The following is a 27,533-nucleotide window of genomic DNA, read 5'->3' as shown; positions in this document are numbered from 1 at the left end:
ACTTGTGTTAAGGGACAGGTTCTTAATTAACAGGTTGTAATAATCACAGTACTATCTGCTTTTACTAACCACTTCCACCGAGGTCACATCCAGAGTCCTCTGTTCCCTGGGTGCTTTTGCATAGGTAGAAAGAATCTCTACGTCAAACGCTTTGCAATTAACACATCATTGGCACAAGCCAGGACCTGATTTTTAAAATATTCCTTTTTTACAAGATATTTGCAGTCATCAGGGACACCTGTATTTTATATTCTCCTCTGGAATGAGCACGTTAATCAATTGCCGTATTTTCATACGTTATATTTCACCTTTAAAAGACCTTTACAGAGTTTTCGGGGAAGCCAAACCAGGCAGGGCTGGTTCAGGCCCGGCTCTGATAATCTTCCACAGTGATGGCCTTTTTTAAAATTCCTCTCCCATTTTAATTTCAAGTGACATTTTATTGGAAAGGATTTTAGCATATTACATCTCAGACTGAGTAAGTCTCTGGATATTGTTAGAAAATTAATAAAGAATGTGAACAGCTTCCTGTATGATGTGTAAGCGATAAACATTCAGAAAACCCTTCCTCCTCCCCTCTCCGCCTGTGAATTGCTCTTCTAAAAATAAAAGGGAATGACAGAATTTCTGTATTGTATGACAAGAGGAGCCCTTCAGTCACTTGCAACAGAGAAAAAGCAAATGGCAAGCTTTCTCACAGATGACATTTGGAACTGCTATTAGCGCTACAACGTACGGGCTAAATCCTGCTCTCCCTCGCATTGCTGTAATTAGGGAAAATGGCACTGGAATTAAGCAGGCTACTCCTTGTACTTCCCAGGGAAAGCAAGCATGGAATCTCAGCTTCTCGCAGCAGTTACGTACTTTTTTCACACCCCGATACGTGTTATTTTCTTAAGCCTCACCTGTAAATTATTAGGTGATGATTTTTGGGGATGCGTATAAACAAGGACTAGGATAGGCTGGGTCCAGCAAATTTAATTGCATTTGTCATAGGAGGTGGGTTCGGATATAAAGCTGCATTTTCTTATCAGCACTTTAATTATTTTAAGGAATGTTTGCCTTGACGTACTTTAGTGTTCTGATTTATCTAGCGCTGAAAAATAACACCCAACTCACTGCAGAATCAACGAGCGTACACTGCCTTTTGGGAGATGCGTTGGATACGTGGCAGATAACTGCTACGAGGAGAATAAATAACTCAGGGGACAGAAAATTTTATGGAGGCACTTTTATTTTTCAGTCTGCTACAGCTTCCCTCTGATTATTAAGAGAATACAAACTGGTGCAGTGATTTATTGTCTTATATCAGAGAGGTGGACAGTCTGGAGCTATATTCATATGGACAGCTGGATATATTGCTTATACCAACACCAGAGAAGCTTAATTGCTTTTGAGAAGGAGCTCAATAACTTTATGAAAGATTAAATGATGTTCTGTCTGTGAAACACAGATCACAAAGCTGCAGTCAATGACCCTGGAGACTCCTCTCTCTCCTCTGTACATCTGGAGACGTGGGGGAAGGACCGTCAGCACTGTGCCAAATCAACGATCTGCGTCTTCTGCTGTTCCGGCTTCAACTGTCACCTGCTCTTGGTGCTTTAAAGGAAGGTAAGGAAATAAAATACAGTCAGACCACTGTGCTTTTAAGAGGAAATTCCTTCCTTGCCCTTGCTGACAACCACCTGAAACATAAAATGTCATTATAGTAAGGACTTGTACCGAATGCCTCAGAGAGAGCATTGTGGCTGTGCCAGGGGAAACTTGGAGCTTCTCTTTCCTTTGTGGCACCCAAAAAGAAGGAATGAACAATTTGGGGGAGACTGCTGGCACCCAGGCCTAAAGGGGCCCTTGCAGAGTATCTCCCCCCAACTCAATGCCTGTACTTTCTTCAGTCTGATTGGGAAGATGGTCCCTGACAGACCACCAGGGATCACCTCTCCTCGCAGAGAGCTTTGACTAAGCTGGACAGACTTCCCACCTAGGAAATCACATCTCATTCCCTGGTAACACCTGCACTATCGCAAAATGTCTGCCGCCGGATTTTACCGTACACTCATCACCAACTCCCAAAGCTCACAATGATCACGTATTGCCTCTCTACAAGTGGACTGGCACAGAAGAGCAGAAGAAACGGTTCGCTGTCACAGGAAAAGAACACAGCCACCACGCTCATTCGAAAAACTTGTCACTTACAGAAATTCCCCCTTAGTGTGCACCTATTTCCAGACGACTGTGACCTCAGCGGGCGGCTCTGAGAGCCGGGAGGGAAAGGGTCAAGGCGGGAAGGCGGTTTGTGTGAGGAGACCCACCCCTCAGCGCTTCATCCGGGCACTCACCGCCACTCTGCCCGCCAAAACACCCCCGCGCGCTTCCTCAACCGCCGCTCGGCGGCGCCCGCTTGGCCCCGCCCCGCCCTGCCCTCCAACGGCCACTCGCGGCGCGCGCCGGGGGCGGTACCCGCGCATGCGCGGGGTGGGACCGAGTCCCTAACGACGGGGCGGGTTCGTAGGGCGGCGGCGCATGCGCAGCAGGGCGGGGCGGGCTGGGCTGGGCTGGGCTCGCGCCGGCCCGCGGTCCCGGGACGGCCCTTGTGAGGGGAAGGGGCTGGCGGGCAGCCGGGCCGTGTGCCTGCCGCTATGGAGCCGGGAGAGGAGGAGGAGGAGGAGAACAACGAGAACGAGCAGGTTCCTGTGAGTACGGGGTCTGCGGAGGAGTTCGGGCAGGCGGCCTTTGGCGGCAACGCGGCAGGGAGGCGGTAACTGCTCTGAGCAGTCCCTCAGCTCTTCTCCGGCCTTGGGGACGGGGGTGTGACAGGCTGGTTCGCTCCTGTTTCTCTTTGTGTGTGTGGAAACTGGCCTGATCTCGCCTTCTGCCCCAGGAAGGGGCTGTCACTGGTTGGTTCTGTCCCAGAAAAAGGGAGGATGCAACTGACCTGAGCCCCACCTGCCTCTCTTCTGCCCTGGAGAAAAGAGGGGCTGTAACTGGTCTGATTCCTCCTGGGGAGAGGATGTAATTGTCCTATTTGTGCCTTACTCTGCTCTGGAGAGGGGTGGGTGCAGCTGGCTTGACCAGTGCAGTTGGCTTGGTCACTAACCCTCCTGGGAAGTTGGAGCCAGTGGGACTGGAGTGGTCCCAAGGAGCCATTCACACCCTAGGAGGGCTCATACATGGCTCTGTGCACTTTGCTGTCTTCATATCACTGCTGAAGACAGGGGAGGAGCAGCTTTCTGGAGATCATGGGTGTCCCATCACATGCTGCCACCCCCATGTTCTGGGATCAACATCTTCCTGAGCTTGCCTCTTGTGAGAGCATTGGGAAGCGTCCTTCCTGTGGTATTGCACTGTTCTGGCCCCTGGTCCAAACTGTCCCGCTGTTCTCATGCTGGTTTCCAGAAGTGTGAAGAGTTTGTAGAACCTGTTCAAGTTCTGTCTCTCAACAGTTTGCAAGAGTCATCTTTGTGCAGGGTATTTGAACAGCTGGACACTTGGGTCTGGAGATGTTTATGGATGTCACGTCCATAGTCCTGTATTAAGAAGGGTACAAGAGGACAACCCAAAATGAAAAGTTACAAGGATTGGTGGTTGCCCCAGGGGTTTGTCCCAGAGCTCTGAAGGAACTCACAGAAGCGCAACAGCCAAATGAAGATGATTAGGGGACTGGAGCATCTCTCATACGAGGAAAGGCTGAGAAAGCTGGGGCTGTTTAGCCTGGAGAAGAGAAGACAAGACTGAGAGGGGATCTGATCAATACTTATAAATGTCTAGAGAATGGGGCCAGACTCTTCTCAGTGGTGCCCAGTGACAGGACAAGGGGCAATGGGTACAAACTGGAACACGGGAAGTTCCATCTCAATGTGATGAAAAACTTCTTCCCTCTGAGGGTGACCGAGCCCTGGGACAGGCTGCCCAGAGAGGTTGTGGAGACTCCTTCTCTGGAGAGATTCAAAGCCCACCTGGATGTGATCCTGTGCGACCTGCTCTAGGTGATCCTGCTGTAGCAGGGGGTTGGACCAGATGATCTCCAGAGGTCCCTTCCAACCCTGACCAGTCTGAATCTGTGAAATGGCAACCAGTTGTAGATGCTGTATCAGTTTTTACAAACGTTCCTGGGGAAGAGCCGTGGATTGGGACAGGATTCAATCTTATCAGGAAAAGTAATAGAAACTAAAGGAAGGAATGGAAACAGCTATGTGAATAAATATGACATGTTAAAGGCAAGTCTGGCCTTAACGAACATGGGAATATGGGAACTCAGCATAATCTTAATTCAGTTTCCAAAAGCTTCCTGCTGAAGGACCTTCACCATATGTTTTCATTTGCCACAGAGTAGGAGGGACAGTTCTTGCGCTATTGTGTATTCTTGTGTATATTTAAGTAGAAATGAAGTTCATTTGAATGCTGATTTACAGACAAATTTCACAGTTAACTTTTTGATTCTAAGTTATACGTGATGTTATAGATCAATGAACTTGCCTCCTGCTTCTTGTTTTACCTTCACGGTATTCATCACAGGTCAGTTTATTTTGATCCTTTTTGGGTGTCAAGTTTTGTTGTTTTACGGTGGCCGTTGCTTCCTTCTGCGTTTGTTTTGCACTGTGGTTTAATTGCTGCTCTGACAACCGGAGCTCAGCTCTGGGAATACCAGATGGAGCTGAGCCAAGCTTGTTGCTAGTCTACTGCTGCTCTTCTGGTTCAAGGGGATGCAGGTGCAGATAGACAGCAGGCCAGGCGGATCTTCTGTCTGTCGTAGTATGGCTGCTTTTACACCTTTATTGTATATTTCTGTTGCAAGAGTATTTTAGCAATAATTTCAATTGACAAAGACAGAATAACGCTGAAAACCTATGTTTGTAACTTGTAACATGCAAGGCTGTAGTTTCACGAGTGCCATGTGAATCAGCAAGCCCTATCAAAAGTGACCTGTGCTGCTGTGCCCTGGTTCCTTGTTGTTGCCTCTGTGTTGTTTTGTCACATATTCCAATAGACAGCAAACCAGCACAGCTAGGCAGTGGACTGTTAACTGTGGTTGAAATTGGTTTAAGAAACATCCACTCAACTCTTACCTCAAGTTTTTGCTTACTGAAGAGAGACTGGGACTGTATCTTCCAGCCAAAGTGCCAGTTTGTGATAATTTAAAGGCATTATGGAACTTTTGGCATCAGACTGTAAGAGTGAGAAGAAATTCTGTAACCAACATAGTGATATTTTTTTACCTTTTATGCTGTTTCCTGTCTTATCAGTGAAAATACTTCGTCTATTTCCTCTTTTATTTTTGATTATGAAGATGATTTAAGCCCTGTCCTGCAAACTGTTTGATTCTACATTTAGTTAAGCATAAGTATTACAGATGAGATCCACGAAGATCAAGTTTTGATACCTACTGACAAAGGTACCTTTTATTTCAATAGTAATTTAGTGTGGAAAAGATAAAGGAATGAGCATTTTCTTAAAACTCAGAGGACAGTAAAGTACAAATTATAGCTCTTGTAAGTAGATTTAAAAAAAAAATAAAATTAAAAATCAGGGGATACTCAGTGCTTTTTCAGTGGTCCAAAGCTGAGAATGTAAAGAAGTAGCTGACTTTCTCGTTACATAAAAGCATTCAGGAATGCTGTTAAATGTTGATATTGGAGTTATGATTTAGACAGCAAGCAGTTAAGGGTTTTTTTTGCACAGGAATGAAAATAAGTGGCTAAGCTACCTTGTGTGAAATTAAATGTTGTCTTTGATGCAGGTTAATGCTTGGAGGAAAGGGAATAGTTTTGAGCATTAGCTGTTAGATTGCTGAAGTGGCTGTAGAACTGAAGGAGCTGAAGAACTACTACCCAGTTTTCCTAGTAAACTGTTCAAAATTTAACTGGTGCTGTTCCCCTGGGGTCAGTCCGTGTGCTAATGCTGTGTAATGTCATCACTGGTGACTCAGGTGGATGGGGTGAATGCCCTTGCATCGAGTTTTTGGGTGATATCAAGTTGGAGGGAGTGGATGATATGCTGGAGGACAGGGCTGTGTCCTGGTTGCAGCTGAGAAGGAGTTAATTTTCTTCCTAGTAGCTAATATAGTGCTGTATTTTGGATTTAGTATGAAAATAATGTTGATTAAACACTGATATTTTAGTTGTTGCTAAGCAGTGTTTACAACTAAATCAAGGACTTTTCAGCTTCTCAGGCCCTGCCAGCCAGGAGGCAGGATCCTTCCACAGGAAATGCACAAGAAGTTGGGAGGGGACACAGCTGACCCCAAGGGGACAAGGGGATATTCCATACCATGTGACGTCATGCTCAGTATATAAGCTGGGGGAGTTGGCTGGGGAATGCTGTGGCTCAGGAGCTAGCTGGGCATTGGTCAGTGGGTGGTGAGCAGTTGTGTTGTGCACCACTTGTTTTATATATTCTATTATTATTATTATCTTCCTTTTCTGTCCTATTAAACTGTTTTTACCTCAACCCACAAGTTTTACTTTTTTTTTCTTTCCCTCCATCCCACTGGTGGGGGCGAGTGAGCGAAGGGCTGTGTGGTTGTTTTAGCTGCCTGCTGGGTTAAACCACAACAGACTGTCCTTCAGAGGGACCTTGGCAAGCTGGATTAATGGCCCAAGAGGAATCTCACGAGCTTTACCTATGAAAAACACGGAATCTTTTGCACTGAGAAAGAAAATCCCCATACATCGGTACCAACTGGTGGCCCTTCAGAGGCCATACATGCCTGAGGATGTAGTGGACAGCAAGTTGAATGTGAGTTGACATCTCTTTGCAGCAACGAAGGCCTGCCATGCATCGGGCTGCATTGGTAAGAGCATAACTGGCATTGGGAGGGAACTGAATATTCCTTCTTCTTGGCCACAGCTGGATCCTGTCTGCTGTTCTGGACAAGAGAGAGGTCAGCAAAGTGGCCTGAGTCTGGTGAGGACCTGGCAGTGGTGCTTCCCTGCCAGATGAGGGATTTGGAGAAGGCAGAGGAAGTGTCTTCTTGGAGGTGCCCAGAGACAGGACAAGCAGTGGTGGTGATGTGTGGCAGTAAGGAGAAATTTTAACTGGAGACAAGGAAATGTGTTTTTCCTGGAGAGGGTGGTGATGTGCTGGGCCAGGGCCCACAGAGGTGGTCGAATCTCCATCCTTGGAAGCAGTTCACAAGTTGATGGGATGAGGCCTGAACAACCTGATCTAGCCTTGACGTTAGCCCTGCTTCAAGCCAGCGGTTAGACTAGGTGACCTCCAGAGGTCCTTCCAACATTAGTTACACTGATTACATGAATAAAAGTTCTGCTTCAGGCATTAAGGTGTATTACAGTAATTGGCTTTCAGATTGCCTTACGATGCCCACGGCTGAGGTGTGACTGAACAGAGTGCTGTCAGCCTTGGAAGCCTTACTTTCTTAGGAAACTGAGCAAAAAATAGGGAGTCTTGTTGCAGATCAGCAATGATTAATTTCCCACTTGTCGTTTTAGGACACTCCATAAAGCTATTGATGTTAGAAATTTGACAGTGAAAACTACTATTTCTAAAAGATTTAAAATGATGCACTAGCAATCTTTGCAATGTCAGTATTTATTGTGTAAATATACAGGTTACTTTTCAGGGACGCTTTCAGCACATCCCTGATAGTTTACCGTGTCATGAATCTTCCCTTGTATTTGAGATCTGCCGTGCTGGTTCTGATCTCTTGTGGCCATTCGGAAACCCAACGTTCATTGCACAGAACTGATAAAACAGTTCTGGATTTATAGTGCTTGATGTACTGGTTGGTGGTGCCTCCTGCCAGGAGGGAATGGCGTGGGTCTGAAAATTACTGCCAGCACGTCAGTCTGTATTGAAAAAAACAAGGTGCAACTTAAATAATTTGTGTTTCTCACACCTGACAGCACCAAATCATTGTTACATTTTTCTGAATCGTATTTTTGAAATTATATTATTTACTAGTATGTTCATAAACAAACTTCTAATGCTGAACTATTTGCAGACAATGGGAATTTTGTTACTGATTTCAGTAGCTGGACTTAAATGCTAACAATTTTCATACAACTTGTGGTGCTGGGCTTCTGGCCAAAAAACCCCTCTGTGATGTAAAAACTTATTCTACATTTTGAATGAGGCTTTTTTTTACTGTTCTGACAGGCAAAGTAGGGTTGATACGGACTATAAAGCCATGATAAATTAAATTATTGGATTATTGTGAAGTGCAGTCGCATTTATGTAGCATTAAGGGAATTCTGAGTTTGCATGTAGCCTCTAAAGCGCTTTTGCACGGCAGTTGCTTTGCTTTTCCTTGACTGTTCATTACCAGCTGAACAACTGCCATGAAATGAGCAGGTAGGTGTAAGACAGCGTGACCTACATGCTTTGTGTTCTGGCAGAGTTGTTTCTTTAATCTTGAGGGACGCAGTGGTCAATTCCACGTTTTGAGAGGTAAATATGTTCCTGTTTCTCCACGTTCCTTTGTTCCTTGCCCACAGCTGGGGAAGACCTTGCCCTGCAGCAGTGGGTTGCTGACTCCAAGTGGCATGAGGCTTGCACTGCACTGTCCTTGCAGGCGGTGGGAGGGAGTTTTCTTGGTGTGAAAGAACACTCAGACTGGGGTCAAAGCCATGCTACAGGCTAGAAAGCTTGATTTAGGTATTATTTGTGACAAATTTTGTACCTTTTTAAAATTTATTACCACATAAACTAATGGACAAATAAAACCAAGAAGCTTTTAGTATGTAGTACAAGTTGTGCAGCTATGAAGAAACCTCCAGTGAAGGGATTTCAGTCACGCATCCTTTGGGTCCAGTTATTCAGCAAATGTGCCTGGGGTTTGTAGGGTGGGCACTTTTCTTGTATTCAGAAGTAATGGTGTATACAGATAGTCAAATTCATGCTTATCTGAAATATAAAATGTTGTTTATTGACTTATTCATTAATTGTGTTTTTTATATTGTGTGCTTGTTTATCCACTGGGTGTAGGTGATAAAAGTACAGAAATGCAAGGATTTAGAACAAGCTATTTGAAACAACTTGAAATAAATTGTTAAGAAAATAGCCAGTGTGACTTTGTTAACAAGTTATTTCAAACCCATTTAATTATCATCTTTGAGAGGGTAGATAATCTAGTAGCTAAAGGAGTGGCGGCATATGATTGTATCGTGACCTCGGAAGAGTTTTTGATCTTGGGACAAACTAAGAAAATATGCAGCAAGTTTGGAAGGCATTTCAGGTACAGTTTTTGATCACTTTTCTCCGCTCATTTCTGTTACGTATTTTCATTGATGAAGTGCGTGATTAGTAGATGATGAGACCTAGAAAGTAAGTAGGTAAGCCTATTCTGGGGAAAGTGATCAGTGCTTTGGAAAATGGTATCAGAATCAGGAATGTTCTTGACAAAATGGGGAAAAATAAGTCCTCAATTTAGCAAGATGGAATCCAGCAAAGCCAAATACAGAGTGGGATCTACCTCTAGCACTGTTACATGATCACCTAACTTGGTGTAAATGCTTGCTGATGTTGGAGGAGTTGGTCCTGAACTCCACTGCCTATTTTTCACAGCTGCATGTTCAGATAAGGAAACAGAAACACTCATTTATACTGGATTAACCTGGCCACGTTAAACCAACTGTATCCTGGACTGCATCATCAGCAGGTTGAGGGAGGGGATTCTGCCCCTCTGCTGCACTCTGGTGAGACCCCCCTGCAGTGCTGCGTCCAGCTCTGGGGGCCCCAGGACAAGAAGGACATGGAGCTGTGGGAGCAAGTCCAGAGGAGGCCACGGAGATGATGCGAGGGCTGGAGCACCTCTGCTATGGAGACAGGCTGAGAGAGTTGGGCTTGTTCAGCCTGGAGAAGAGAAGGCTGCGGGGAGACCTTAGAGCCCCTTCCAGTCCCTACAGGGGCTCCAGGAAAGCTGGAGAGGGACTGGTGACAAGGGCAGGGAGTGACAGGCCAAGGGGAATGGCCTGAAGCTGCAGGAGGGGAGATGGAGATGGGATGTGAGGCAGAAATCCTTCCCTGTGAGGGTGCTGAGGCCCTGGCCCAGGTTGCCCAGAGAAGCTGTGGCTGCCCCTGGCTCCCTGGCAGTGTTCAAGGCCAGGTTGGATGGGGCTTTGGGCAACCTGGGCTAGTGGAGGGTGTCCCTGCCCATGGCAGGGGGTGGCACTGGATGGGCTGTGAGGTCCCTGCCCACCCAAACCATTCTATGATTCTATGTACCTCTGATTTTTAGGAGGGAGAAATGAGATGAAGTGTTTGGAAGAAATTATAGTGTATTTCTGATGTTTTGGGTAGATCAGATTGTTCAAATTACTCATCTAGGTAGTTCTCTTTCCCATATATCTCTAGACTTTTTCTTTGCTGTGCTGTGTTCTGTTGGATATTTTCACTGGTCTGTAGGTCAGAATAAAGTAAGGAGAGCTAAGCCTGGATATTCAAACTTCCAGTGGTTCAAAACGAACAAATGTTTAATTTTCTTTCTATGAAATACAGCATCAGTTAAGAATACCAAACAGGATCTGCTGTTCCTACCATTTAAGTTAATGGCACTGTGTTGTCTGGGGGTGGTTGTAGTTGTTCAGCTTTATTTTTGTCTTTTCCTCTCGTTATGTATTTAGCAGCAAAAGCCAACTTTTGTTGTATTGCATTTCAGGAAGAAAAACCTTGTTAAATTCTCTTCATTTGAGTTTAATTATATGGAAGCCCTCAGAGATGATTATACCCATTTACTAGATCCTAATTTATTTTTTTTTCAACTGCCTTGTTATGTACCCTGTGCCCTGGTATGCACAGCGCTAATATGTGGCTGATCTCTTCCATTGTGCTGTTTCTTTAATATTGCTCTTTAGTATGAGGTTTAAAAATGAAATAGTGAAACAGAATGTGCTGTTGCCAGTTTGCTTCCTTCCAGCTGCTAACCTATGAGGTCGTAGTGACTTGGCTGTCTTCGAAAAGGAGGGATTATTTCCTTTATGGTGTTTTGTTAAAGGAACCTGACACGGCATTAAAGAGCAATGCTAAATGCATAGCACAGCCTTATGTATGCAAGCATGAGAGCTGCAGCTGATGAGTGTGTGGGCCTTAAGCCCTGCCGCTTTGAGTTGGGGCATTTGTTAGGTGAAAACACAAATCAAGCTCAGGTGCTAGCAGGAGACTGACCTGTGTGGGAAGTATTTGACTTCAGGAAGTGATCATCTTTCCTTAAGGTCCTCCTGTTACTTCAGTATCTCAAGCATGATTGGCTTTTGGTTCTCTGATTTCAGAACGTAAAACTTGGATGTACGCAGTTGTGGGTATATGCAGTTGTGTAAAACTTGCTTTTTTTTTTTTTTTTTTTTGTTTTCTTTGAAGGAAATTTTGAAAGAACAAACTCCAAAGAAGTCTTAGGTTTTTCTGGGAAGATTTTATGAAATGCGTTGGTATAACTAATACATGAGAATCGTGAACACGGTTCTTGTGAGGATGTGCAAGAGTCGAACAATTGAAGTAGTGGTATTGGAATGGGTAAATGGATTGGTTTCACTGTGCATTTGCTAGGTGGGCTGCTCTGGAGCTGGGGTGGTAGGATTGCTTCTTGATTTGTAGAGCTTTTGGTTTATTGGGTGCCTGTTTTTTCAGGATGGTTGCTTTCCTGGGAGAATCAGTCATTGATGGTAATTTTTTCTTTCACGTGAGATTTCTTGGGTCGAACACTACTGATGTTTTCTGAGGAACATGTTTCAGTGGAGAATTCCTGACTAATTATAAATATGTTCCTTTCTTGGTGGTCCTGCTTCATCTCCCTCCCACCACCCCCAATTCAAATCCTCTTCCCCTCTGTGTTGGGTTTGTGTGGCAAGGTTTTGGAAGCGGGGGGGGCTACAAGGGTGGCTTCTGTGAGAAGCTGCTAGAAGCTTCCCCTGTGTCTGACAGAGCCAATGCCAGCCGGCTCCAAGACGGACCTGCCGCTGGCCAAGGCTGAGCTCATCAGTGCCTCTGTGATAACATATTTAAGAAAGAGAAAAACAGAGCTTTTGCAGCCAGAGAGAGGAGTGAGAAGTTGTGAGAAACTCTGCAGACACCAAGGTCAGTGCAGAAGGAGGGGCAGGAGGTGCTCCAGGCACCGCAGCAGAGATCCCCCTGCAGCCTGTGGTGAAGACCATGGTGAAGCAGGCTGTCCCCCTGCAGCCCATGGAGGAAGGATGAGGGGGTGTAGAGATTCCACCTGCAGCCCGTGGAGGACCCCACGCCGGAGCAGGTGGAGACACCTGAAGGAGGCTGTGGCCCGTGGGAAGCCCACGCTGGAGCAAGCTCCTGGCAGGACCTGTGGACCCATGGAGAGAGGAGCCCATGCCAGAGCAGGTTTGCTGGCAGGACTTGTGACCCCGTGGGGGACCCACGCTGGAGCAGTTTGCTCCTGAAGGTCTGCACCCCGTGGGAGAGACCCACGCTGGAGCAGTTGGTGAAGGACTGTAGCCCGTGGGAGAGACTCACGTTGGACAAGTTCGTGAAGGACTGTCTCCTGTGAGAGGGACTCCATGCTGGAGCCAGGGAACGATGAGAGGATTCCTCCCCCTGAGGATGAAGGCAGAAACACCGTGTGATGAACTGACCGTAACCCCCATTCCCCGTCCCCCTGTGCCGCTGAGGGGGGGTGGAAGGTTGAAGCTGGGAGTGAAGTTGAGCCTGGGAAGATGGGAGGGGTGGGGGGAGGTGTTTTAAGAGTTGATTTTATTTCTCATTCCTCTACTCTGTTTTGCCTAGTAATAAATTAGATGAATTCCCTCTCTAAGTTCGGTCTGTTTTGCTCGTGATGATAATTAGAGAATGATCTCTCCCTGTCCTTATCTCGACCCATAAGCTTTTCGTTGTACTTTTTCTCCCCTGTCTAATGAAGGAGGGGAGTGATAGAGCGGCTCTGGTGGGCACCTGGCCCTCAGCCAGCGTCAACCCACCACACCCTCCCACCTCCCAGCAGCTTTGCAGGCAGATCAATCCTTTACGGGCATTTTGATAAGAAATGTTGACAAACAATGAGCTGGAAATCTGAACTGGTAAATCTGGATGGGGTTGGGAGACTTAACAATGACTGTTTCTTGCTTTTCTGTCATCATATTTTTTCTGCTTGCTTAAGGAAATATGTTTCTTGTTATATGAGGGAGGTGCACACTGCAAAATCATTTGAATTATGTTTTAGCAGGCATTGACTCTGTTAATATTTTTTTTTTTCCTCTACAGTCTGCCACTGTGCAGACCACTTCTCATGTTCATGATGCTATAGCATCACTGTGACAATGATAGCAGCTACTTACAAGAAATATTAAAATAGATAAAAGGTATCATATTATCTAAATGTGATACAAATATTTATTTCATGTCTTATTTCATGTTCTCATTCATGCTTTAATCTCCTTGGCTTGTGATGCTGTAGGTGTTCTTTTTGACTCTTCCTTATAACCAACAGGCAAAGACAGATGAAATTTTAGAGCATCAAATAAGAGATGTTTGCAGTGTTATGGTCAGATCAGACTACTTGAGGAATCTGCTCTTCTGCTGATTTGCTCTATTGTTGTACACTAAGTTCTCTGTGCCTAGTAAAAGGAGGATAAATATTTATCATGTACATTCTAAAGTAGTGCTGTGAATCAGTGTTTATGAAACATTTTTGGATCTTTGCATGGAAGGTGCTATGTAAGTACTCTTAGCAACACTAATACTGTTTTGATTCCTTCCTGCTCTTCTGGGTGACTGAATATTTGCGCTTTTGGTAGCTCCGGATATAACTGTACTCCGAATCTTCTAGAATATTGCTATTTGTAGTAATCACATCATAACTCATTAGCATTTCTCCACCAATTTCTTCTTGAGAAATCTGCATATGATACATCTCTGACTCTGTTTTCCCAGAATAAGACTGGTCGAACTTATTCCAAATTCTAATGTGAAATGAATGGGTTTTGAAAACCATAAGTGCTAAAGGAGTGTTTGGGAGGAGGAAGTACTTCTGGGAAAGAAATTTACGCAAAGTGGAAACTCAGTTGTACTTTATCCTTCTATACTCTCATTTTATCCCCATTTGCCCAAGACTTGTTCAAGTTAAAACACTCTCTAAGGAAGATTTGGCTGACGTCGTTTGATAGTGAACTGTGCTTCTTTTCATTCTATAATAAATTGTATATAATTTTGGTAAGAGATTAAGATATGAAGCTACAGGTGGAAGAAACCTGTTCAGATGATGTTTGTCTTGTTACTTAAGCTGAAGGAGGGTAGATTTAGATGAGATATTAGGAAGAAATTCTTCCCCGTGAGGGTGCTGAGGCCCTGGCCCAGGTTGCCCAGAGAAGCTGTGGCTGCCCCTGGCTCCCTGGCAGTGTTCAAGGCCAGGTTGGATGGGGCTTTGGGCAACCTGGGCTAGTGGAGGGTGTCCCTGCCCATGGCAGGGGTGGGACTGGATGGGCTGGGAGGTCCCTTCCCACCCCAACCAGTCTGGGATTCTATGACTTTTCTTGAGTGTGGTGACAAAGAATATGTCAGTCTAGGTGTGTTGAAACTGTATGGGGGAAAAGGCTCAAATTCAAACTTCTGCTATAAGGTTTAATGAAATTATTATCTTGGTTGTATTTTCTTTAGGTTGCTAGTCGACTTTTTTTTTTTTTCTTTTCCTGAAAGCAAGTTAATCAGTAGACTTTGGGAACTGAACAATTCTCTCCATGTGACGTGGTTCCTCTGGCATGCTTGTGGCTAGAGTGAGGTGCAGCAGCATAGAAAAAGGATTTCAGTTTAAGTGGCTGACAGGTATATGAGTAATTAAATGATTTTGAGAGGAATTGCTCACCTAGGCTAAAGAAGGTCATTTTAAAGGGGAGAATAAAGAATAACATGCATGGTTCAGTTGTTTAGTCTTTTGTTCATTGTTTGCGTCTTGAATGCTGTCATTACTCATCTGTTCTAATATCCCCTAGAACACCCACTTAATTAGCTATGCTCAGCGTATCTAAATAAAATCAATACCTTTTTTTTGGGAATTAGTTTTCTAATCACAGTATGGGTGCCTTACCTAATGCTATTAATTTCCAGTACCTAGCACTATTAATTTCCAGTTGGATTAATAAAATTGCCCTTTTCTGAAGATGCATATTGTAAAACTAAATTTTCAATAATAGGCTTTAATTAAATTACCAAATAGCTACTGGAATGCTTTGCCTTCAGAGCTATTGTCATGTACACTTCAGTGCTGCTTCTTTTAATGACTTTATTAGTATGAACAATAGGAACTAGGAGAATGCAATAGGGGTTTAATATATGCGTACAGGCTACAATTATTATCTTTAGTCCTGACACAAAGCCCAAACAAACTTATTTTGTACAGGGAATTAATTTGGGAGAGCAGTTTCTGCCTGGTTGAGTCCTAGTTTCATAGTCCTGATTCACACATCAGTAATAAACATCTTCCTTTTGAGTGCTATAGCTTTTTAAACTTGGACAAAAATATTCCTGCTGTTCCAAGTAATTTACTTTACAGTGCTGACCTGTATAGAAAGCTACGTCATGTTTTTATTTCAGTGATGCTATTTTTTGGAAGGATTTAAGATGGCATATGGTACTGAAATTCTGGAAATTGTCCTTCCAAAAGCTAAAATTTGCGAGATTACTATGTAGAGTTGAGGTTTTTGTAACTGTGCCTGAAAGATGCGGAGGTGCTGCCCCAACAATGTTCTTCACTTTGCCATTGGACTTGAGCAAGTGGCTTATTTTAAAGGAAAACTGGAGTAAAAGGGAAAATCCTGACTTGGAAGCCCATCTTACAAGTGCAATGGGCTGCAGTTTCCAGGAACGAAGAGTTTTAGGGTTACTTATTGTTCACGGGCAGAATCGGGGCTGAAGCTAACTGGAGTCCCTGTGATGCTTTGCCAGTGAGTCTTGGCAGTCTCCTGACCAAATGCTCTTTAAAGGCAAGAGAAATTCAGCCTGTCTTCAGCTCTGCACATTCTCAGACTTAATAAGGATGAAAATAAGCTTTTCACTGCAAGCTCGGATGCCTGGTGATTGGGAATTAGAGGGAAGACCAAACTCGCTCTCTGTTGGTGACAACCCAGCCACCAGATAGTGATTATTTCAGATATCTCTTGAACAGGTGAGTCAGAATTGAAGGGGCTTTCCTCAGCTTCTCTGAAATTTGTAAATCCACTGTCTCTGTGGCAGAACGAATGGCTTTTTAGGAACAAATATGGAGATAGATAAAGATTCATTTGTGATGGCTGTAATTTATTTTTTTTTTAGGTAGGTTGAAGGTGTTATGCTTTGTATGAGAACTACCTTCAACTGAGGTGCCATGAATAGTCAAGAGTGAACTCACCTTTCTTAAGTTTAAATATGAACTAGCAGTCTTGTAATAAATTAAAAAAAATTCTTAAGCTTTTATTCACATCCTTTCCAGCTTTTTAGTACATAAGAAAAATGAAACAGAATTCAGGTGTCAGTTTAGCTAATCTAGTAGGTAATATTCACATTTAAAGAAACAATCTCAAATGGTGAATTTTACGTGTTTCTTTTACATTGAAACAGGTCTGTGTTCTGGACTTTTCTCTGAGTTTGTATCTGAACTCTTCCCTTAGAATATAATTAATGTCTTTGTGAAAACTGTTGTGGCTTGCTTTTTTTGTGATAAAGGTTGCAAGTGGTATGCTCAGTCCATCAAGGTAGATTTGTGCTACTGAATGGAAACTTCTACATGAGTAGTAGACCAATTTATCAGAAAATCTATTAAAAAAAAAAAAAAAAAGGCATTTGTTACTGGAGGACTTCATAACTTGGGCATGTGTCCAGCACTATTATAATAATTTGTGTGGAAGGCGGGCTTCTGGGAAATCATTTGCTTCTTCCTCACTGACCCTCTCCTTTTCTCGGTCTGTGACCTTTTACTTCTGCCCTTCACGTGTGGCTTGCCCACATTATGGGTTGCTGTAATTCTCACCGCTGCCGGATACCACCAGACAGTAGATGTATAATTCACGGTACCGCAGTTAGTGGTGGGGAACTTCCTCCTGCCCCTACTTGCGTTCACTGCAGTGTTCCTCAGATCCCACCATTTGCTGGCTTGGTCACTGAAAATAGCTCCAAGGGCAGCTTGACTTTTTTAAAAAAAAAAAAAAATTAAAAAAAATCAGTGAGTTAAATTAGAACTAGAGTTGACATGAGGAAGAGGATGAGGGCAGGGAGGGGTATGAAAGAGGTGAGGGAGCTGGAAGACCTCCTTCTAGTTGAGGCTTCATGTTAAATTGCTGCATTAATAATAATACCTGTGCTAGTCTCTAGGGTTTGTTTGTTTGATGTTTTTAAGCCAATAGCTACTTTCCTGAAACATTTTTGTTTGGGCTGAATCTTGGTATTCCAGAAATATAATTTTCACAATTATATACCATTGTGTTTGAACCTGGCTGTCTGTCTTGTCTGGGGAAAGCTGTTACAGTCGCTGTGACCTCAGGTGTGGGATATTATGGATGAGAAATTTCATTCTGACTGTAGAACAGCTTCCTCTGTTACCTCGTGGGAAAAAACGTTACAGCTGCTTTTCTAGGCAGAAGTCCAATTTAACTTCAATTCATGCCCTCAAAGTGTGTCAGGTATTGCGGAATTATAATGCAGAAATCAACCTAGACTTGCCTTAAGATATTTACATAAGATACCTTTTAAAATTTAGTTTATGGCATACGACTTATGAAAGTAAAAACCTTCTGGTTTTTTTAATAAAAAATAAATATAAAAAAATGAATAAGAAAATTACTATTGCAAATCTCAACAACCACTGTTAATAAATCAGGCAGGATGAATACCAGAACCTGGCTTTGATCTGGTGATAAGTCTTTTTGGTGTTTTGTGATTTACTCGGAGTTGCACGTACGTGGGTTGGAAATGAGAAGTAAATTTCTGTCCTTCAATAGTGATAGGCTAATGTGCAGAAAATCATGCTCGCTGTTTTTTGGGATCTAAAGTGGTAAATGAACCTGGGCCTTTTAGTTATGTTTTGGGACTCTGGATGGAGTTTAGGTCACTGCCTAAGTACGTTGAGATAGATGCCTCACTTGCAGTCCTGGGGATGGTTTGAGTATTTTATATATTTCATTGTTCATTACATAAATATATACAAATGTTGAAATACCAAGAAATTATTTACTGTTTTAAAAAATACATATTGTTTTTTTTAGCCTATTGCAACAACTCCACCACGTCGTAGCTGGAAGGAAGAATCCCTAAGCCGCAGCAGTAGTGAAACCCAGGCATCAGTTACCAGTGGGATCTCCCTAGGAGAAGCAATACGTCAAAAAACTACCATTAATTGGGTATTTGTACTGTGCCTTTTTTGAAAATAATATCAAGTACTTTATCCGTATACTTTAGAGCTCCACCGTCCTCACCCTGTAAAGTGCTGTGTTTCTGTCTCTTGGAACTGTATAAAAAGAGGACTGTTGTGAATTCTGACAAGTCATTTAATCTAGTCTTGATCCAAGTGCTACAAACCATTCTGACATTTACCATTCAAAACTGAATCCCCAGTAGTTCAGTGATTTTTGTTGTTGTTTTTTTTTTCTCCTCCCCCCTCCCTCCTTTTCAGTTTTCTGGTTATAAACCTAACATATTTTCCAGTGTAATGTTTTCTTCTTTGCAACAGTATCTTTGATCGGTATTCAGTTTGTAATTTGCTATAATCCTGGTCCTGCTACTCCCCCTTAAATTGTCAGATCTGTCTACCTCAAAATCGCCAATTTACATGTTAGCACAGAGCCATGCTTCGGTTCATGTGAAGTCTGATTGCTTTTAGACCTTAGTTTTAATGTTGTTTTCCATGACTAGTATGACTGTATCTCATGGATATGCAGCCAAATATTTCATTACTTTAAGAATTGCATAAGACCACAGGTCTTTTGAAAAGACTGAGTTAAAAATCATTTGGAAATAAAATTTTTTATAAGAGCCTTGTGCAAAAAATATAGTTCATATAGCAAAAGTCTGATGTGAAAAGTAGCTTTTAACACCTTAGTAGTGTTTCAAAAGGCAGAAGAGGTTGAAGCTATTCAATAGGGATAGTACTGTACTTCTACCAATTTGTTGGGACACTTTCTTGCTTATATTAACATATATGTAATTATAAGTTATATATACTGATAATAATGGTTTGCCTTGTAAATGATGGATATTCTGAATTCTCTGCACTGAAGACTTGTCTGTGCCTTTTTTATAATTAAAGCTTATCTGTTTAATTACTTCCCCAGTAATCCCAATGCAAATTCTTTAATGAATTATGTGAGCTAAAGATGTTCCTTTCCATTTGAATATGAACTGAAAGTCTTTTTCTTAAAATATACCAAAGAGTTGGCTGGGACTCTCAGGCATTATCTGTGAACTCAGAATTTCTGTAAATAGAAACTTTCTTTAAAGACAAATCAGAAACTGTTCCACTTGTTACTCCCCAGTTGTACAAAGCAAACCATCTTTACTACGCAGTGTCAGGAACTGTACTGGCCCAGGATCCTACCGAAGCATTTGTCCTTATCAAGATTTTTCTTTCTAAGTGAGAGATTTCATTCTGGTTTGGAAAAAGCCTTCTGCAGTGACAGAATGTGGAGATGGAGCTCAGTTTCAGGCAAGCGATGGAAGGCTGGCGATCAGATAGTGAGCAATGACAACTTGGGCACTAGTGAGAACTGATGACTTAAGCGGTTCATAGTGTATCATAATTCTTTTACATTAAAACCAGAGGATTTGTATAGGAAGTAAAATTTAGAAGCAATAATTCCATTGTTTCACAATGTAGTCTTTATTTCCTTTGGAAATGTGTCTTATAAAACTTTCTTGATGCTTGAATGCTTTTTTTCTTCCCGCCTGTTCTTAGGGAATTGAGTCATGGTATCAACTTCCAGCAGAAGAGGATGCCAGCCATTTAACTGCTGCCTCGGAGACGAAGCTTGGCCAGACGTGTGGTAGAAATGACCTGACGGAGTTCCCTACACTGGAGGAGGGAGTGTTGGCTTCAGCAGAAGCATCTAGAAGGCGGTCTCTTGGAGATACAGCACATGGCTTACTGCTGGGTATGTTCAAAGTTGCCTTTTGTTTAACTGCTAAAAAATTAGCATTTTAGTTTTCCTTTTAAATCAATCCCTAACCTGCATTTGACTTCTTCTAGTGAGAACTGGTGGTTACGAACTACATTCTGTGTAATTTTATTGTCAAAGCCCATCTTCAAAATGAGATAGAGGGCTTGTGTACCTTCCCTGGACCTCTTAACATGTGAACTGATTATCTTTAGTCTCAGGTAAAACTGTAGTCTTGTTTTTCTTTAGAATTAATAGTAAACCTGAGTGAAGTTAGACATTACGGGGGTTCTGTCTAGGTGAGGTGGTGGTCCTCTGTGTCCTTAAAATCTGTACTAATTGGTTAGTCAAAAATCTTCGTTAATTTCAAAATAATAGATACAGTACTAAAGTAGATATAATTGTATTGATAACATGAAAAACTGTTTGATAAGTGTGTCCGTGGTTTCACCCCTTTCTCATACATTAAAACTACTCTGTACTGCTGCTGTTTCACTGCTTTTTATAGGATTTCTTTATAGACAAAGTAATCTCCAAATACAGTTTTAAAAGCTTTTCAGTAGCCCTTTGAAAAGGTCTAAGTGTTACTGCTCTTTAATTAATCAGTATATGTATTCCTTTTCAGATAAGAGGAAAAACTGAGGAATTAGAGCTAGAAGTACTGTACTACTGCAAGATTTAACCCAAACTATCCAGATAAAGGGATTTGTTTATGTAGGAAGTTAGCATAACAAAGACTACATGGAAGGGGAAGGTGGTAATTATTTACAAAATGTCTAAGTAAGTTGATGTTTACCTGCTTTCACTGTTGCACTCACAAGCACCAACTCTTTTTTGTATTCTTTTCTTTTTTCCCCCCATCAAGTAGTATAGCTTGCCTGTAACACAGGGGCTTAGGTATAGTAGCGATGAGGTCCTGATGTGGTGCTTTGCTGTAGCCTGCTATCCTATTGGGCAAACAGGAAAAGGAGCCATGTATGTGAAATGCAACAAACTTCTTGTCATCCTCCAGAGGTTGTCAGAGCACAGGACCTTCTACTGATGAGTCTTCTGTTCTGGTGCTTAAACACAAGTGTATACACACATTTGTACTTCATTTGTATCAATATTAATATCTTTGTTAAAAGTCCTTACATTTATCTCTGGGTCTTGTGGTTTCATGGAATTGTTTAGGTTGGAAAAGACCTTTAAGATCACCAAGTCCAACTGTTAACCTCACCCTGCCAGGTCCACCACTAAACCATGTCCCTGAGCACCACATCTATGTGTGTTTTAAATCCCTCCAGGGATGGGGACTCCACCACTTCCCTGGGCAGCCTGTTCCAGGGACTGACAACCCTTTGGGTGAAGAAGTTTCTCCTAATATCCAATCTAAACCTCCTCTGGCACAACTGGAGGCCGTTTCCTCTTGTTCTATCACTTGTTACTTGGGAGAAGAGACTGACCCCCACCTGTCTACAACCTCCTTTCAGGGAGTTGTAGAGAGCCATCAGGTCTCCCCTCAGCCTCCTGTTCCCCAGGCTAAACAACCCCAGGTCCCTCAGCTGCTCCTCGTCAGACTTGTGCTCCAGACCCTGCATCACTTGGTTGCCCTTCTCTGGACACCCTCCAGCACCTCATTGTCCTTCTTGTAGCGAGGGGCCCAAAACTGAACATAGTACTTGAGGTGCGGCCTCACCAGTGCCGAGTACAGGGGGACGATCACCATGCTGGTCCTGCTGGCCACGCTGTTTCTGATACAAGCCAGGATGCTGTTGGCCTTCTTGGCCACCTGGGCACACTGCTGGCTCATATTGAGCTGGCTGTCAACCAACATCCCCAGGTCCTTTTCTGATGGGCAGCTTTCCAGCCACTCTGCCCCAAGCCTGTAGCATTGCCTGGGGTTGTTGTGACCCAAGTGCAGGACCCAGCACTGAGCCTTGTTGAACCTCATACAACTGTCCTTGGCCCATAGATCCAGCCTGTCCAGATCCCTCTCTCGAGCCTTCCTACTCTCAAGCAGATTGACACTCCTGCCCAGCTAGGTGTCATCTGCAAACTTACTGAGGGTGCACTCGATCCCCACATCCAGATCATTAATAAAGATACTAAAGAGAACTGGCCCCAATACTGAGCCCTGGGGAACATCGCTTGTGACTGGCCACCAAGTGGCTTTAACTCCATTCACCACAACTCTTTGGGTCCGGCCATCCAGCCAGTTCTTTACCCAGCGAAGCATATGCCCGTCCCAAGCAATGAGCAGCCAGTTTCTCCAGGGGAATGCTGTGGGAAACCGTGTCAAGGGCTTTAGTAAAGTCCAGGTACACAACATCCACAGCCTTTCCCTCGCCCACTAGGCAGGTCATAGCAGGAGATCAGGTTGGTCAAGCAGGACCTGCCTTTCATGAACCCATGCTGACTGGACCTGATCACCTGGTGCCCTGTATGTGCCACATGATGGCACTCCAGATGATCTGCTCCATAACCTTCCCTGGCACTGAGGTCAGACTGACAGGCATGTAGTTCCTGGATCCTCCTTCCAGCACCTTCCTTTGCTAACCTCCAGTCATCTGGGACCTCCCTGGTTAGCCAGGATTGCTGAAGTTCCAATATTTAATATTTCACCTGTATCTGTTCTTGGTTGCGTTCATTTTCATCCGCGTGGAGTCAGAGTATTCTGGTCAATTCTGGTGGTGTAATATTTAGTCCACTGGTAGTAGCACATTTTTAAAAAAGAAAACTTCTCTTTATAATGCAGCATTATTCTCTGTGTCTTAAGACACCAACCATATTACTGGCTCATTGTAATAATTTTTAATAACTCTCAAAATGGTGGAAACAGAGACACTCGCTTTTTTTCACTCAGTGGTATTAACCACAGGAAACACATCTGTCCCCAACAAGATAAACTTGTTTCTCTTGGAAGTAAAGCCAACTTTTATCACATCCATTTTTCTTTATTACCTTTATTTGCTCATATTTTCCTCCTTGTTTTTTAACTTCAAGCTTCAGCTGTGACAATTAATCTGTAAAGAATTATATCTTTCCTTTTTTCTCCATGTGCATTTAATGAAGCCGAAGCCAGCAAAAGCAGAACTAAGCCGTGTATGGGTAATAATACTCGTATGGCTGAAGTGGTTAGTTTCTCTTCTGTGCTATCTGTGGAAGACAAAATTAGCCAAGACTGTTACCGAGAGCTGGTTTAATTACCCAAGCTAGAAAGTTTGCCTTGCCTTACTTTAGTTGTGTTATTTCCATTTGTTGCATTTCTGCTTCCTTATGCATCCAAGTTATTATATTAACTGTCCACCAGACCCCCAGACACGATTGTTATCCATTGGTTCCACTCTTCAGTTAGCAGTTGTTGCATTTAGGCATAGATTTCTATTTTTTTTAACTCTTAAATGCTAGTTCTAACATCAAATTCAATCAGGCACTATATGTTAACTTTTGACTTTCAAAGTTAGCTCGATTGTTATTGAATTGTTAATTTTTCCTGTGCAAACCTTCATGTATGTATTCTGTAACTGACTGGTATGTCATCTGTGAATTTCTTCTTACCTGCTGATAACGCTTGCTTTTCTTTCTTCTTTACTTTCACGATACCCCACCTAGACTCCTTTTCTGTATATACTTCCTTGGAAACACATAAATTAGCAACGCTGTTACTAAGTCCAAAGTGTGTCTTTTTGTATTGATACCCCTTAGAGGATCACTCTGCAAAACCAAGTGTTACCCCGCCTGTTGGGTTGTTACACTTGTCACTCACTTTTCCAGGATGTAACTGAAATGGCTGAGTAAAGCTGCTTCTAAGGCTGGTTTCAGTATACCATTGGGCTATGTTTTTTCACAAACAAAATTATTATAGGCAAATAACATGATTGCTTGCGATATTTTAAAATAATAAACCTGCATTGCTTCCAGTTAACTGCAAGTTCAACTTGCAATTTGCCATTCCTGTACCTGCTTGTGCAATCTTACTTGTATGTAGGTTGCTTTTTGGGTTGGGTTTTTTTTTTTTTTTTGTTCTGAAGTTAAACAACAGCTTAAGGGGATGGAGTGGAAATTGCCTTGGGAATAGCCTGGTAAACATTCATGGCAACTCCCGAGGGTTTTGTGAGTTTGGCTGTTATTACAATATGCAGGTCTTGCTCATTTTCACAGTTTTGGTGATTATTTTGATAATGCTTTGCTCCATCCTTTGTGAAGGAGCCTGTGATGGGGGGGGAGAGAGAGAGAGAACATCTGTGTCTGGTGGATCTGGATCCAGAGGTTCTGGTTCGTACTGAACCCCTCTGGGGCCCAAGGCCCAATGCCTTCCACTCTAGGTCTCGCAGTCATGGCTGGAACTATGCCTTCTGTCTCCTGTTGTGCTTTCTACAAAGATTGAATTTGATTTTGGTGACTTAGATTATCTGATTTAAAAAAATTCTGTTTCTCTGCTTGAACCTCTTGTTTCACTTGTTCAGGGATTCTTGTGTGTGGTTCTCTGTTAACTTTATGGTGGTGAATATACATGGATTTCTATGAAGGAAAACAAGACAGAAGATGACTTCTGTCTGTAAATGCAGAATCTGGGATGAGGTTAGCTTTGGTGGAGGTAATCCATCTGCTGAAGGAACTTTTAAAATCCTATGTGTGTTACAAAAGCATGAAAGGAAAGACCAGCACTTTTTTTTTTGTTTGTTTGTTTCTTAGAAACTTGAGGTAATTTACTGGAGAACCCAAACATTTGCCCATATTAATATGTTGCTTTTAGTCTACACTGAACACTAAGCCCCGTCCCCTGCTGCTCTAAGCCTTTTTTATTTTTTGTAGACAACATGTTAGGAAGATGAAGTGAGATTTTATTCTAGCATAACACAGGCAGACAAGCTTGGTGTGGCTGAATTAATTGCTGGCTGCTGTGGATTTGGAATTACTTCTGAGATGTTTTTGAAGAGCTTTTTCTCCTTTATGAATTAAAAAACCACTCTTGACTATCTCATGTTTGGGTCTACAGACAGCTTTGTAATTAAATGCCGTATGTGCATGACTGTCTGGCTAGAGTTGGTTAATATTGAATAAAACCCCATTTTTTGTTGTTTTGCCATGTAGGAAATCCAGGTAAGACAGATTTTAAAAAGTAGAAGGACATGGTAGGTTAGGCATGCTTTGGTTTTGCCTACGTCCTCCATGTAAGATTGTTGCATTTAGTATATTTTATAGCATTTTGTCCACGTTATTGTGGTTTGCAGAACTGGAACCCGTTTCATCACGAAAAATTTCCTGATATTTGTCAAAGTTTGCTTTTTAAATGCAACTGGAATTAAAGAGAAAGCATAAGGCTTTTTAATACCATACAAAGATGTAAGAATTCTGCATACTGCTGGTATTTTATTTGTTGCTCTGTAGTGAGTGTGCCAGTAACTACAGCCTTTTTGTATATGCACTTAAATCTCCAGTTATGGGAGGAAAGGTGAGAGCAAAGGGAGGACCATAAGCTATAATACTAATTTATTCCTCCTTCTCTTCAAAAAATGTTTTGAATTTAATTTGGGGGGGGGGGGGGGGGATCACAATGACAGTTGTATTGAAATCATTCCTGCTACACTGTGGAACAGATTGACAAAGCCAAGAAGGTTTTGTTTTTGTTTTGCCTTCCTTTTTTATCTCCCACAAATGGCAATTTGACTCTGGCATTCAGAATTGTCAGCAGGCTGTAAGATAAAGTAGCATGCCCAGCTTTGCTTGCTCAGTGAATTCAACTGTGAGGAAGCTTTTGACCTTCAGAGCGACAGTGGGAAGAATTACTGTTTTGACACAAGATGTTCAAAGAGTGTTGTACTGACGTCACTTGCTGCTTTAAGCGTCGAGCACCTGCTTTTCTGCCTGCAAAACCTAGGTTATGTCTGAGCGTAATGAGCCCCTAAATCATCACAAGCGTCCAAAACATGATAGTGATGATCTTTCTGCCTCCTGAAGAAAGTAAGTTACTGAAAGCATTAGAGTTCGTGTGCTGTAAGATTAGAAAACATTCAAAACAGCCGGAGGAGGTAGAACATGCGACATAGCTGGAATTATATATATAAAAAAAATTGGTTTTGTAGCCCTGGTTAAATGTCATCTGTTGAGCTCCGTAAAGGTGCTTCTATAGGTCATCTCTGCAGGTTGCTGCAGGGGGTGAGCTGGAAGAGAGGGTTTCCACCGAGGATGTGGCTGCAGTGGATCTCGACTATTCTTTCTTCCTTTTTTTTTTTTTCCCCTCTGTTCCCTTTTTTTCCCTCACTCATCTTTCCTGGCCTTGTCAGTCATCTGCTGCTTCAAGTCAGTGATCACCACCACAGTTCCTTCGACTGGAAACCTCTGGGGAAGGTAGGGTACTGTCAGCCTAAGGCAGATTTCTGCTACACACCAAAACCAGAATGCTCTTCGGAGCAGTCAGGGGAGTAAGACTGCCCGAAATGCAGGCTAGTCTGAGGGTACAGTTTTGCAGTCTATTTAGTCAGCTAAAGAGTGCTTCTGTAAAGGAAGAGTCTGGCTTTTCCTCGTTCTGCATAATTATTCCTGCTGCATGCCCTGTGCTAAGCCCACTAGGTGGATTGGTACAATCAGATCAGCTTGCTGTTCAGACTGAAATGGAATTGTAGAGTTGGAAATGGAGATGGTTATGTTTCAGCTGGGTCAGAGTTCTCTTGCCTGTGCAAAAAAAAGAAGGGGAAAACACATTTCTGGGCTGGAAGGGAGAGACTGGGTCCATCCCTTCTTGCTGAGGTGTAGTCTTACTGCTTCAGATGGAGATGGAGAACACAGGGGGTCTTGTTCAGGACTGTGTGTAAGAGGCTGAGGAGGGAGGTAAGGGAGAATTGTAGCAAGACTTATTTGTGCTGTTCAAGTAACTGTTGAAGCCATTAATGATCTATCTAAACTGCCTTGCACGTTTTGTAGAGAGCCAGCTACGTTGTTATATCATTGATGGACTCAGGTGGTCTTTTTTGTTGTCTAGGTTTGCATAGCTTCTGTGTTTTAAGTTGTATTCTTGTTATGTATTATCTCAACTGGAATGTTCTTAATGACTGAATTTCTGGTCTTGCATGCATATATACAAATGCAATTGAGTCTCCCTTAATCTTCTCTTTGATTATACTAAACAGATCTAGTTCCAGGAGGCTCTCGCAATGAGGCATGTTTCTCCAATCTTTTAGTTGTTTTCTCTGTTCCTCCTGTGATACTAACGAAGATGGAGTTATAATCCTTGGAACCTGCAAATTTCAATAGTAGTTTCAGTAAAAAGTTGGAAAGAATAGTCCTTGTTACTACTTATTCACTATTCTTCTTATTATACATGAAAAAATTGCTTGCCATTTTGGATACAGTATTGCACTAATCTCCTGTTGGTGCTTTGTTCATCGTGACCCCAAGTCCTTGTCCAAGTTGTTGCTTTCAGTCCTCGACGCTCTTAGATTCACTGGGGTGCTTTGTTCCAACCAACGTATGGCTGGACTCTAGTTGTACTAAAACTTGTGTCCTTTGCCGTGCTGTGAT

General features: G+C 42.7%; 1 protein-coding gene across 7 annotated transcripts in view; it reads left to right on the top strand.

Annotated features, from left to right (window-relative positions):
• The first annotated feature begins 2,524 nt into the window (after nucleotides 1–2,524).
• Nucleotides 2,525–27,533, top strand: part of ALMS1 (ALMS1 centrosome and basal body associated protein) — a 78,489-nt gene continuing 53,480 nt past the window's right edge. For all 7 annotated transcript variants that reach the window (XM_075752854.1, XM_075752857.1, XM_075752856.1 and 4 more), the window contains exons 1-3: nucleotides 2,525–2,693; nucleotides 18,147–18,281; nucleotides 19,832–20,027. In XM_075752854.1, coding sequence (XP_075608969.1) covers nucleotides 2,640–2,693; nucleotides 18,147–18,281; nucleotides 19,832–20,027 — 385 coding nt within the window. In that variant the 5' untranslated portion in view covers nucleotides 2,525–2,639. The remainder of the gene's footprint in view (nucleotides 2,694–18,146; nucleotides 18,282–19,831; nucleotides 20,028–27,533) is intronic.

This window comes from Balearica regulorum, chromosome 4, assembly GCF_011004875.1.
Source record: "Balearica regulorum gibbericeps isolate bBalReg1 chromosome 4, bBalReg1.pri, whole genome shotgun sequence".
Lineage (NCBI taxonomy): Eukaryota > Metazoa > Chordata > Aves > Gruiformes > Gruidae > Balearica > Balearica regulorum.
The sequence above is the reverse complement of the archived record's forward strand: the minus strand, read 5'-3'. Positions and strand labels throughout refer to the sequence as shown.